Source organism: Periophthalmus magnuspinnatus, chromosome 3 (genome assembly GCF_009829125.3).
Source record: "Periophthalmus magnuspinnatus isolate fPerMag1 chromosome 3, fPerMag1.2.pri, whole genome shotgun sequence".
In the NCBI taxonomy this organism is placed as follows: Eukaryota; Metazoa; Chordata; class Actinopteri; order Gobiiformes; family Gobiidae; genus Periophthalmus; species Periophthalmus magnuspinnatus.
Genome location: NC_047128.1, coordinates 8,367,458 through 8,381,698, shown reverse-complemented (window position 1 = coordinate 8,381,698; position 14,241 = coordinate 8,367,458). Strand labels below are relative to the sequence as shown.

Here is a 14,241-nt window from a genome sequence, read left to right as displayed (position 1 = left end):
AAACAGACGGAGTTTGCTGCGTGCGTAAAAACACGAGACTGGATATAAAGATCCGCGTGTAAAATTACGCGCTCGTGTTGCGTAATTTTACGCAGCAGTTTTGCGTTTTAAACATGACGAAACGGACAAAACAAAGGAAGTACGCGACCGAGGACACTGTGGATGTTTTTACAAGTTAAACTAGAGGCATCTCTGACCCGGAGCGGTTCGTGGAACCGAGTGAAGATCTCATGGTGGACTCAGGAGTAGAGGGACCTTATGTTTTGATGGACTGGATGCTGTTCCTGATCGGTAAGCGTGGTTTATTTTGCTATTGACTTAATTGTGGGTCATGTGTAATCATTAGCATTAGCTACACAGTTGCGACCACTAATCATCACGCACACACCACTTGGGTGAAGTGTCTTACCTAAGGACACAATGACAGAACTAAGGACACAATGACAGAAATTGGTCCGAGTGGGACTCGATCCTCCGCGGGACCAAAGCTCTAACCACTGAGCCACTGTTGCAGATTGACTGTCTCACTTTACAATCATGTACAGTGTGTTCTCAGTTTCCAGTGTGTGTTTGTTTACATTTTGAAGTGTGTGTGTTTGTTGATTGTTTGCAGTGTGTGGTTTGTAAATATATATTTATTTTGACCCATAGCACTTGTTTTGACTGTATTTTATATACAAATATACATTTTATATTGTGTTTTGATATGATATATAAATGTACAGTAATAGAGCAGCTGGGTGTGCAGATACAGATTCCTCTCAGTGTGAGTTTTCAGTAGAGCCCTCACTGATGTCTGTGGGTTGAAACATTCAAAAGTTATTGCACTTTTTCCAAACGTTCTCCAAATGTCTTCATTCGGATAGGTTTGGAGAGGCCTGGACTTACTCATGATAAAATGATTGTAAAATTCTCATTTTTATAGGTATTGACCTCAAATTTGAAATGTAAGTGGTCAACAATCTTGTCAGTTGAGATATAGTGTATTTTTGTCCCCAGCTACCTACTGCAGCTTTCTACACCTTCATTTTCACAATTTTTTTTGGCGAGGATGAGAATTTTTTTTTTTTAATGTGTGTTCCAAAGTGTATAAATGCTCAGCAGACAAACTTACAGTGATTCTGACGCCTGTGGGTAAAACTATAGGGTGTTACCTTTACAAAGACCCCAAACTAGTGCAGTTACTACTAGGGTTCAATAATGGTGATTATTTTAATTTGGAGAGGTCAGAACAAAGGCAATTTCACCAAAATCACCTGGAATGCTAAGGGGTTAAAAACATATCCTCAGCTTGTTTTTGGTGGTCTGCTGACACCTACTGATCATGTTTGAACATGGGTTCAGTATTTTGTGCCATTCTTTATGTCCCTGAACTATAGACGTCAAACTAGGGGTTCCTCCCTCTTGTGGACAGTACAAGTTGCTTTCAGTTTTTTTTGTAGCACTATTTCTCATATTACAGTGTAGGGTTGTCAAAAGTATTGTAAATCAGAAACGAATCAGTTGTGAAACTAGTATTGAAATTAGAATAGCGGTTTCGATATTAAAAAATGCACATTCACAGGACAGAAATGAACCTTTTCTGAATAGCTTTAGAATGATCTTGTATATCACATAGACTAGTATACGCCCATGGACCACTATGCAACATATCTGGACCACTGAGGGATTACACCGATATAAGGCCACATAGTAATTTAAATCAAATGTATTACTACTACTATGTTAAAACCACATTCTATTGTCTAAAGAAAGTTTTTTTTTTTTTTTTTTTTAATAATTAGGCCCGAGCCTGGGACTCCGTCCCAGCGAGGGACTCATTAAAACCGCATCCGGAGCATGGAAAATGGCAAAAATCAAGTAGTAAACACACCCCGACATGGCAGTGAGTGATGTCAAAAATTAGAACTCAACGAGCTCTAATTGTCACAAAAGACCCCAAGAAAAAATAACGAAAGACGACTCGGTAGCGCCCCCTCAAACTTTGATTTTCATGGGGCCAATGGGAGCCCGACTCAGAAAAAAGTCAACGTAAAAATCTGAAACTCACAGCAAAAAATAGTACATGTCGGGACATGACAAAAATGATATTATGGCCCCGCCCTAAAATGTACAGGACGTCGGCCATATTGGATCAAACCTGTGAACGACAAAAGTGCACACCCTCGCATTCAGGACATTTTCTCACACAGTTTTAATCACAAACACTTCAAACTTGGCCATATCCCTCTAAACCCATGTGTGATTAAAGATTATCAATTACATTTTGATTATTACTTTGGGTGTGGTCAGGGTGAATTTTCAACAAAATCGCAAATTTTGGAATATTTCAAAAATATATTTCTCTTTCACACATTTTTTTTGTTGGGAAAACGCTAATACAGCGTTTATGCACATTTGTGAGCTGAACTCAGTGATATGCAAATCAAGGCACTCTTTCTTAAAATGGCTCTCTAGCGCCCTCTTCAAATTTCAATTTCAAAAATTCGTAGAACACAACCGAATTGTTGAGGACCTGTGAAAAAATTCACAGGGGCCTTATTTGTGATGGGGCACAATGTGAGAAAGTCACATGACTGTAGCTGTTATGGTTTAGGAGAAAAATAATGGGTGGAAAAAAACATTCCATTATTATTATTATACGTGCCGGATTGAAGCCACTTTTGACCCCCTGAACATTATCGAAAAGTCAATTTTATTGTACCCAAAATTCAAGACTGGTGAAAAAAATTTTTTTGTCTACCTTTGTTTGTAAAAATTTTGAAAAATGACTCGGTAGCGCCCCCTACAACCCCAATGCATTTTTTTGCAAAGTTTGACATAGACATTTGAAATTTGGCACATACATCCTCCTTGACATACTGATCAAAAAAGTCAATGAGAGTATACCTCTATTTGCAACTATGTTACCGTGGTAACATAATAAATGTGCCATTAAAATGAATGGGGTTCAGAGTACTGGACTTTGTTGTAGACTAAATAGATGCTCTACACTCATCAAACTATGGCCTAAATCTCAAGGTTGGAAAAAAAATGTTGTATTTTCATGTGCAAAAAAATTCATGTCTCAAAATGACTCAATAGCGCCACCTCAAAATTTGAAATACATTATGGCAATGAGAGACCTTTTTCATCGTAGACAAATGAAATTTGGTACAAACATAGAACATGCCAAGACAAGTAAAAAATTACATTATGACCCGACCCTAAACCCTACAGGAAGTCGGCCATTGTGGGCGGAACCCCATTTTTTCAAAATTTTACCTCTCACATTTGGATTTTTTGCGCCATGGATTTTCATTCAAGAATCTTGCAAATTGGTCAAAATGAACTAGACACATGTGGGATTATAGGGAACTGTCTTGGATTTTTCTACATCATAAAATGTGGGTGTGGCCAGCAATAAAAAAAAAAACTATATTTTGAAGTTTTAAAGTGCACATAACTCACACATGCAGTGTCCTATTTCCCGGCACTAATATACATTTTTTTCAAAATGTGGATCTGAACACATACATATAGAATTTGCATAGGTCAGACACTATATTGCTCCACAGCGTCCCCTTGAACTTTTGAATTGGACCAAAAAAATTACTTTGACATAAACATTTGAAATTCGGCATGGACATTTGCCTTGGCAAACTGAACAAAAAAGCCAATGAGAACATACCTCTGTCTGCAACTATGTTACCGTGGTAACATAATAAATGTGTCATTGAAATGAATGAGGTTCAGAGTACTGGACTTTGCTGTAGACTAAATAGATGCTCTACACTCACCAAACTATGGCCTAAAATTTGTAAAAATCTGTAACTCACATAAAAAATAGTACATGTCGAGACATGACAAAAATGATATTATGGCCCCGCCCTAAAATCTACAGGAAGTCGGCCATATTGGATCAAACCCTTGAATGACTAAAGTGCACACCGTCACATTCAAGACATTTTCTCCCACAGTTTTCATCACAAACACTTCAAATTTGGCCAAATCCCACTAAACCCATGTGTGATTAAAGATTATCAATTACATATTGATTATGACTTTGGGTGTGGTCAGGGTAAATTTTCAATAAAATCGCAATTTTTGGAAAATTTCAATAAAATATTTCTTTTTCACAAATTTTTTGTTGGGAAAACGCTAATACAGCGTTTATGCACATTTGTGAGCTGAACGCAATGATATGCAAATCAAGGCGAACTCTCACAAAATGGCTCTCTAGCGCCCTCTTCAAATTTCATTTTCAAAAATTCATAGAAGACAATCGATTTGTCATGGAACTGTGAAAAAATTCCCAAGAGCCTTATTTGTGATGAGGCACAATGTGAGAAAGTCACATGACTGTAGCTGTTATGGTGGAAAATGCGTTTCCATTATTATTAGGTCCCGGTGAGGGACTCATTAAAACCGCGTCCGGAGCATGGAAAATGGCAAAAATCAAGTAGTAAACACGCCCCGACATGGCAGTGAGTGGTGTCAAAAATTAGAACTCGACGACCTCTAATTGTCACAAAAGACCCCGAGAAAAAATAACGAAAGACGACTTGGTAGCGCCACCTCAAACTTTGATTTTCATGGGGCCAATGGGAGCCCGACTCGGAAAAAAGTGCATACCTGTATTTGCAACTATGTTACCATGGTAACATAATAAATGTGCCATTGAAATGAATGGGGTTCAGAGTACTGGACTTTGTTGTAGACTAAATAGATGCTCTACACTCATCAAACTATGGCCTAAATCTCAAGGTTGGCAAAAAATTTTGTATTTTCATGTGCAAAAAAATTCATGTCTCAAAATGACTCAATAGCACCACCTCAAAACTCAAAATATATTCAAATACATACAAATTCAAGATTGGCAAAAAAAAAGTTGTATTTTGATGTTCAAAAAAATTAATGTATCAAAATGACTCAATAGCGCTACCTCAAACCCTACAGGAAGTCGGTCATTGTGGGCGGAACCCCATTTTTTCTAAATTTTAAGTCTAACATTTGGATTTTTTATGCCGTGGATTTTCATTCAAGAAACTTGCAAAATGGTCACAATTTACTAGACCCATGTGGGATTATAGGGACCTCTTTTGGAATTTTTTAAGTTGTAAAATGTGGGTGTGGCCAGCCTGCAAAGAAAAAAAGAAGTTTTTTGAAGTTTTATATGGCCCGTAGCTCAAACATGCAGTTTTATATTTTCCGGCATTAATATACATTTTGTTCAAAATCTTGATCTGAGTGCATAGATATGCAATTTACACATATCAAATATTACATTGCTCCACAGCGCCCCCTTGAAATTTTTAAATGGTACGTAAAAAAAATTACTTTGTCACAAACATTTGAAATTTGGCATGGACATCCCTTTTCCAATACTGAACAAAAAAGTCAATGACATCATACATCTATTTTTAAAGGTGTTGCCAAGGCAACGTCTGAGTTTTCTAATTGAAATACATGGGTTTTGGTTAACAAGGATGAAAAATAATTACTGTGTCATAGACCATTGAAATTTGGTACACATATTCCTCTCATCATACTGAACAAAAAAGCCAATGAAGACATACCTCTATTTCCAACCGTGCGGGCATGACAATGTCATAAATGGTCTCATTGGAAAGAATGGAGCAGTATTGCTCAGTAGCTTATTTTGGGGGGAGGGGCGATGTAAGCAGGAACGAAAGGCAGGATCTCGCAAGGGGTGGCGAAGGCCTTTATCACTGCTTACAGTTTTAATTGTGGTATTGGAATTGGTAATGAGTATTGTGTGTCTTCCTTTATATCGAAATCAATTTTGAAATTTTAGCATCATGACAACACTATACACTGAGTCATATTTGGTGCTGAGACAGAGCAGTTATTTGTTTAATTGGACAGGCTTGATCTGGGACACATGAAAAGTGGGGTGAATGCGACGGGATGGAGGAAGTTGGAGCTGAACTGCGGAGTCATTGATGAGTTTGTTAATCTTGAATGGGCCGAGGAAGCGTGGAGAGAGTTTGCGTGAATCGGTCTTAAGTGGAATATTCTTGGTGGACAGCCACACAGACTGGCCAGGGGAATACTTAGGGGCTGGGACATGACGACGGTTGGCCGCCCTCCAGATTGGAGGAGTGCGGCCTGAGTCTTCCTCCAGACCCGACGACAGCGCTGGAGGTGGTGCTGAACGGATGGCACCGCCAGGTCTCTCTCCTCGGATGGGAAGAGCGGTGGTTGGTAACCCAGAGAGGCCTGAAAAGGAGAAACTCCAGTGGCGGAACTCACCAGCGAGTTATGAGAATTTTCTATCCACGGAAGGAAAGTGCTCCAGGCGGACGGATTGGCGGAGACCACGCAGCGTAGAGCCGTCTCCAGATCCTGGTTCTCGCGCTCGGTCTGTCCATTGGATTCAGGGTGAAACCCAGAGGTAAGGCTAACCGAGGCCCCCAGTCCTTCACAAAAGGCACGCCAGACCTTGGAGGTGAATTGGGTCCCCCTGTCTGACACAATGGCTGTGGGAATGCCATGTAATCGGAAAACGTGGTTAGTGAGTTGATCAGCCGTCTCCTTAGCAGTCGGGAGTTTGGGCAAGGCAATAAAGTGAGGGGCTTTCGAAAAACGATCCACAACAGTTACTGTGTTACCCTGAGATGGGGGAAGGCCGGTAACAAAGTCTACCGCCACATGGGACCAAGGCTGGCTCGGGACAGGAAGTGGGTGCAGCAGACCAGACGGAGGCGAGTGGGAGGACTTCCCCTGGGCACACACCTGACAGGTGGAGACGTAGGCTCTGGTGTCTCTGTCCATAGTGGGCCACCAAAAATGCCGCATCAGCAGGGAAAGGGTGCGGGAGGCTCCAGGGTGGCAGGCAAAACGGGAACCATGAGTCCATTGCAGTACCTGGGAGCGGACAGAGTCGGGGACCAATAATGTGCCGGGAGAAGCGTTACCTGGGTCGGGGTTGTCACGGTGGGCCTCCCGTACCAAGTCCTCTATCTCCCAGTGGAGAGCAGCAACGACACGGGATGAGGGAATGATAGTTTCAGGAGCGGAGTTTACTTCCTCTTGGGCGAACTGGCGGGAGAGGGCGTCAGGCTTCACATTGCGGGACCCCGGACAGTAAGTGAGAGTAAAGTTAAATCGGCTAAAAAACAGGGACCAGCGAGCTTGGCGAGAGTTAAGACGTTTAGCAGATTGAATGTACGAAAGGTTCTTATGATCAGTCCATACCAGAAAGGGTAGCTCTGCCCCCTCCAGCCAGTGACGCCACTCCTCCAGAGCCAGTTTGACGGCGAGCAGCTCCCACATCATAGTTGGCCTCAGCTGGAGACAAACGTCGAGAGAAGAAAGCACAAGGGAATAAACGATTGAGTGGATCAAACCTCTGAGAGAGCACCGCTCCCACCCCGGTGTCAGAGGCGTCCACTTCCACAATTGTCATGATCCGCACCGTCCGTAAAGGCCCGGCATTCCCCCACCACGGACAATTCATCGGACTACACGATCTGCCTCCCCTGCTTACCTGTCTGTCTCCTGTTCACGGGTCTGTTCCCCGCTTGCTGTCCTGTCCCAACCGGTCCACTCCCAACCTGTCCTCTCCTTGCCTGGACCGTTGTAGCTCCGCTGGACATCGTTTTCCGTCCAGGGACCTCCTCATGTCATCTGCCCCTCGCCTGGACCGTTGTAGCTCCGCTGGACATCGTTTTCCATCCAGGGACCTCCTCGTGTCATCTGCCCCTCGCCTGGACCGTTGTAGCTCTGCTGGACACCGTTTTCCGTCCAGGGACCTCCTCGTGTCATCTGCCCGTCGTCAGGACAGTTGCAGCTCCGCTGGAGATCGTTCTCCGTCCAGGGACCTCCTCGTGTCCTCTGCCCCCTTGGTGGGACCCTTGCAGCTCCGCTGGACACTGCTTTCCGTCCAGGGACTTTGTTGTGTCTTCTGCCTTTCCCCTGGACCATTGTTGCTCCTCTGGACAGTCTACTGTCTTCCCCAAGTTCAGCCGGCCCACACCAGCGACTTTTTTTTTTTTTTCCCTCCGTCCGGCTCCCCCACCCCTATCAATTTCTTGGGCCACCAGGAGGTGGCCCTTGGGGGAGGGTACTGTCATGATCCGCACCGTCCGCTCCTAGTTTTCCTCCTGTCCTGCTCTTTCCCTTCCTCACCTGCCGGATCAGGGCTGAGCCAGGACCAGACACTCAGGGCGAGATCATCTGCGTATCACTCCCTGTTCTGTGCCGGATCGTATGTGCATCTACACCCAGCTTGCTGGACCGTCTCAGCTCCAGCGCTCCCGGCTCAGCTCCGACCCTGCTTCCACCCTGCTTCCCAGCCCTGGTACTGTCTTGTTTCATCTCTGCACTCCACGACCCCGGACCCTGGTTTGCACTCTGCGCCCTGCCCTGGTGCTGCCCGCATCGTCATCTCCACTACGCTCCACGTTCCGCTCCTAGATCCTGGCCCGCGCCTCACCTCCTGCTCACCGCTGGATTTACCCTCGAAATGTATTATTTGTCATTTCTATAATAAATACTGTAAATATTCCCTGAGTCTGCACTCTTTGGTCCGCTATACCCACTTGTTACGACAACAATGAACTGCCGATTGAGCCTCAGGTGGTCTGGTGAGGGGGGAAATAACTCTGCTAAAGTCTCTGATAAATCTCCTATAAAAGTTCGCAAAGCCTATGAATCTCTGAAGTTGTTTGCGGTTGGTAGGGGTTGGCCAGTCACTCACGGCTTGGATCTTTTCCGGATCAGCTTTTACCTGGCCCTGTCCCACTATGAACCCCAGGAAACTAACCTGATCGGCATGGAACTCACATTTCTCGGCTTTTACAAACAGTTTATTCTCCAACAACCACTGCAGGATCTGTCGAACATGCTGTCTGTGTTCCTGCAAAGACTTGGAAAAGATTAGTATGTCGTCTAGGTACACAAAAACAAACTGGTTCAAAAAATCACGGAGGACATCATTAATTAGGGCTTGAAACACTGCGGGGGCGTTAGTGAGACCAAAGGGCATGATCAAATATTCAAAATGACCAAGGGGAGTCTTAAAGGCCGTTTTCCACTCATCCCCCTCCCTCACCCGCACCTGGTGGTAAGCAAGTCCAATTTAGAAAATATGGTGGCGCCATGGAGAGGGGTAAAATCCGAGTCAATAAGGGGAAGAGGGTACTTATTTTTAATAGCTATGTCGTTGAGGCCTCTATAGTCTATGCATGGGCGCAGGGTCTTGTCCTTCTTGGCCACGAAGAAGAACCCTGCCCCCACCGGGGAAGAGGACGGACGGATTATACCTGCGGCCAATGAGTCCTGAATATACCGCTCCATGGTCTCTCTTTCGGGCTGAGACAGATTGTACAGGTGGCTAGTGGATAAGGGAGCACCAGGCAGGAGGTCAATGGCACAATCGTAGGGGCGATGAGGTGGCAGGGAGAGGGCCCGGTCCTTACTAAAAATGTCCCGGAGGTCGTGGTATTCCTCCGGAACCAGAGATAGGTCAAGTGCCTTCGGGACAGGGTCACTAGATGGGGAAGCTCCCCCCGCAGGAGATAGGGCTGACCGCAAGCAGCCCGCATGACAGGTGGAACTCCACCCCGCTATCTTTCCCGGGTCCAGTCAATGACCGGGTTGTGGGCCCTAAGCCAGGGATAGCCCAGAACCAGTGGTGAGGAAGGGATGGCAATGACATGGAATCTACGGATTTCACGGTGATTCCCAGATAAAAGCATAGTAATAGGTTCCGTAACATGGGTGATGCGAGCTAAGAGCAGTCCATTGAGGGCACGAGCAGTGAGGGGGCCGTCCAGAGGCTCCAGGCAGATTCCCCACTGCTCTGCCAGCTGCCGGTCAATAAAATCCTCTTCGGCCCCGGAGTCAACAATGGCCTGGACAGATAAGGTGTCCGAGCGGAGGCAGTGGGTGGCCGGGAGCAGAAGTCTATTGTTTTGGGCTGAAATGTGCGACTGACCCACCAGTACTCCCAGGGCTACTGGTGGGCTCTTTCCTCTTGGCCGTGCCGGGCAGGAGGCGACAAAATGCCCCCTAACTCCACAATAGAAACACTCCCCTGCCACGCGGCGTCGCATACGCTCCTTGGCCGAAAGGTGCGCTCTCCCGATCTGCATGGGCTCCTCCGCAGCCGGTGATGGGGGGCGAACCACGGTCTGAGCAGGGGAATGATGAGCCTCCCGCCGACGCGTCTGTAACCGATTGTCTATGCGGTTGGCTAGCGTGATCAAAGGTCTCAGGTCGGGGGGCTCGTCCCGTGAAGCTAATTCATCCTTTAAAGTCTCATTAAGTCCTCTGGAAAACACAGCCTTAAGCGCACTATCCGACCAATCCACTTCAGCAGCTAATGTCCAAAATTCTATGGTGAAGTCCGCCACTGACCTGGACCCCTGGGTTATTCCTAGCAGGCGGGAGGCGGCATTGGCTTGGTAGTGGGGATGGCTGAAAACCAACTTAAAATCATTCAGAAAAGTTTCAAAGTCTGTATTGTCCAAGGCTGAATTGGAGAATTTGGCCTTCGCACACTGAAGCGCCCTCCCCCGAGCAGTCCGCAGACATAGCGTATCCTGGCCGCGTCGGATGGAAAACGGGCTGGCCGCTGCTGGAACACAGACAGGCACTGGAAAAGGAAGCCCTGGCAGAGGCCTGGCTGACCTGCATATGGTTCCGGATCGGTGCTCCTCGATTCCGGAGGACAGGGCGGTGGAGCAGATCCAGTGGTGGCGGAGGGCAGGTGCGCGAGCAGCGTGGCGACCTGATTCCCGAGCTGCGTCACCTGCTGCGCGAGAGACTGATTGTGCTCCAACAGGGTCCGGATAGTTTGCTCGTGCTGTCCGAGCACGTCACCGTGGTGAGTAAATGCCTGTTGAAGCGTCGAGTCTGGTCTAGAGTCCGCTTGGTCCATTTCTGGCTGGAACGTTCTGTCGTAACCAGCAAGACAGAGGGACCAAAACTGCGTGACTCACGAAGGTTTAACAGAGTTTTATTCGCAGAAATGTGAAAATACAAATCAAAGTTCATTAATCCACAAGGCCGGGGGAACGAGGATGCTTCACAGAATGATGAAACAGGTTAGTCATAGTTCATAGATCCAGAGGTGCTGGGGAGCGTGGGTGTGGGTCCGTGACCAGGGAGATACACGAGTGCAAGACGAGGACAACGTGAGATCATACCAGGGTAGATGTGCAGGTGCAGGCGCGAGGGTTCCGGAGCGGGTTCTTGGGCGGAGGTGTGTAACACGCGGACGTTCCGGCGCCGAGTGTCTGGTCCTGACTCCTCCTATCCACAGCAGGTGGTGTTGATTGCGTAGATGGGCTGCAGGTGCGCGCAGGAGGAGCCAGGACTCCGCCCAGCTCCGGAGACAGGCAGGTGAGGGAGGGGGAGCACAGGAGGACAGCAAACAGGGATCATGACAATAATAGTATGAATAGCATGACTACTGACCTCTGTGTGACCTTTAGAGGAAAACTAAGGTAAAGGATTGATACCCAATACCGATTCCAATACCACAATGGTTAAAAAATAAAAATAAAACCAAAAACACTCTTTAGACGATATTATATTATTATTTTCATTCATTATATTACCATGTGGTGTCATATCTGAGTAATCCCTCAGTAGTTTCCTCCAGGTAGATTTCATAGTGGTCCATGGGCATACTAGTCTGTGGTCTTATACTTGTTCTGATACAGGTCATTCTAGAGCTATTCAGGAAAGAGTCCAGTTTTGACATTAGTTTAAATATAAATTAGTTTTAGATTTTTTGATTTTCTGCTATAAACTGATACATTTTGTTTTTTACAATGGCATGTATTTTATTAGGCCCGAGTCAAGGGATGAGAAGCATCCCGACAAAGGACTAATTGAAATTGCACAGTTAGTCCCGAAAATCGCATAAATAAATTTTCAATTTTCAATTCATTTATTTTTGTAATGCCCAAAATCACAACAACAGTTGTCTCGAAAAAATCTAAATCAAAAACTAGACTGGACATGCCAGTGTTTGTAGCCATTTGTAAGCTCATGAAGATCCTGAAAAAAAGAAAGACTGCTCAGTAGCACTACCACAAAAATCTATTTTCATGGAGCCAATGAGAGACCGACCAGAAAAAAATTTGATGTAAAAAAATTAGACCAAAAGGGAAAGTGCAACATTTGAAGTGGGTTTTGACAGTAAAAATCTGCTGATAACCTAAAGTTCCTGCGTTTGTGTCTTGTCAGATGTAAACGACTGTGTCAACCAGCCATGTAAGAACGGGGGGCACTGCAGGGACCTAGATGGAGACTACACGTGTCTGTGCTCCTCCCCCTATGTGGGCAAGCAGTGTCAGCTACGTACGTCTGCACCAACCTCACCTCTGGCAGAAACCACCTGCTTTAGACTTCTCTATTGTTTAAAGTGGGACTAAACACCTAAACTCCATTCACAATCACATTTCAAATATAGCTGTTGAATTGGGCAGTACCTGGAGGACTAAGAAAATGAGGGGGGAGGAGGGGCAGGGTTTGGAGTTATAAGGAACACTGTGATTAGTCTATCACGGGGTCTCCAACCTGTAGCTTGGGAGCTACCAGTAGCTCTCCAGCCCCTTCCAAGTAGGGGCTCTCCAAAGGATTTCTGAATTATATGTATTCTACTGAAAAACTAAAATTTAATTAATTAACATTATAAATGTATCATTTTGATGCCTATCTCTATGGACTAATAAATGAATAATGGTTTATGTTTTATAGGCATCTAACTGTACCCCGTCTAAGGCTTGTCGTGGCACTAAAATTAGCTAAATTTCTTGAGCTGCTGGAGGAAAAAGGTTGGAGACCCTTGATCTATCAGGTGTCCACACTTCAAACATCAGGGAAATCTTTCATGATGTCATCAAATACTGAAAAAAAGCGCAACACTCTTAGATTTTGGTGTTTTTGTTTTTCAAATCTACCTAGTTTGCACTAAAAACTAGACTATGAACAGTCAGTACAGATAATGCTAACACCATAAACACAGTTTAGTCGCAAAGGAAAGTGGATTTAGTGTTAAGTTCAACTTTAAAGGATCTGTACCTGATTTCAAACGATGAGTCAGGAGCATGTTTTAGTTTTGCATCATGATACAGAAACAACTGTCTGAGACAGGTTAATGTTACGGCAAACTTTACTGTCTCCGTAGGGAAATTTGTCTTCTGCATTTGACTCATCCTTCAATGCTTCTGGGGCAATCGGTTAGGAGCAGTGAACGTGCTGCACCTGGAGACCAATCTCTGTGATCTTGTAACTAGTCTTGGTCAGGACTACCTTACCTGAAGGATAGTACCTATGGAGCATGTTTTGGGTCAATAGGGTAAACCGGAGTGCTTGGAGGAAACCTAGCACCGTGACAGAGAATCAGCTGTCTGGGATGGTCAAGAAGTTGGTTTCCCATTAATATTAATAAAAATGTTCCTAATTGGATAAAAAAAAGGTGACCCTGTCTGGAACTTCTGTATTCTGTACCTATGATATAAAATGCATAGATTATATATTAAAGTCTCTTTTTCCCTTATATAGCAGCTTTTACAGTTTGATACACAATGTAAAGAGCAATATTGGCAATAATACATTTAAATCAGGTACAGGCCCTTTAATTTTTCTGTCTCGAAAGTTTAGTAATGCGTGAGTCTCCTTGTGCAGGCTGCATCTCCTTGCTGGGCATGGAGGGTGGTTCTATCGTGGAATCACAGATCTCCGCCTCCTCGGTGCACTACGGTATCGTGGGACTTCAGCGCTGGGGCCCAGAGTTAGCCCGACTCAACAACCAGGGTATCGTCAACGCCTGGACATCAGCTACCCATGACCGCAATCCCTGGATCCAAGTCAGTGGAAAGACTGTACTCATATGAAAATTATGGACTTAAAGGGCTCATATTACAATATATTCTGATCTATGCTATAATATTGTTTCCTCATAAAAAAAAAAATAATAATAAAAAAAACATACCTGGAGTTGTGTTTTTTTTTCATTCACACAAATCCTGCCTTTTTAGGCTGAGTTCTTCTCTCAAACTGCAATCACGCTGTTCCACCTGGTGATGTCATGCGACAATACAGAAAGCGCTCCACTATGTTTTTAAAGTCCATACACTTTCACTAGAATCATTTGGATAATTTTAGCCCTACAATTTATAGTCTCAATTGAACTAAAGGTGAAAAGTAGCTGTTAATTTGGAAAAGTACCACTTTATGACATCACAAGGTGGAACAGAGCATTATGATCTTAGGAGCTTA

General features: G+C 44.8%; 1 protein-coding gene across 2 annotated transcripts in view; it reads left to right on the top strand.

Moving 5' to 3' along the window:
- LOC117389783 (lactadherin-like) overlaps nt 1–14,241 on the top strand; it is a 73,017-nt gene that overhangs the window by 21,885 nt on the left and 36,891 nt on the right. For both annotated transcript variants that reach the window (XM_033987509.2, XM_055231279.1), the window contains exons 4-5: nt 12,205–12,318; nt 13,648–13,829. In XM_033987509.2, coding sequence (XP_033843400.1) covers nt 12,205–12,318; nt 13,648–13,829 — 296 coding nt within the window. The remainder of the gene's footprint in view (nt 1–12,204; nt 12,319–13,647; nt 13,830–14,241) is intronic.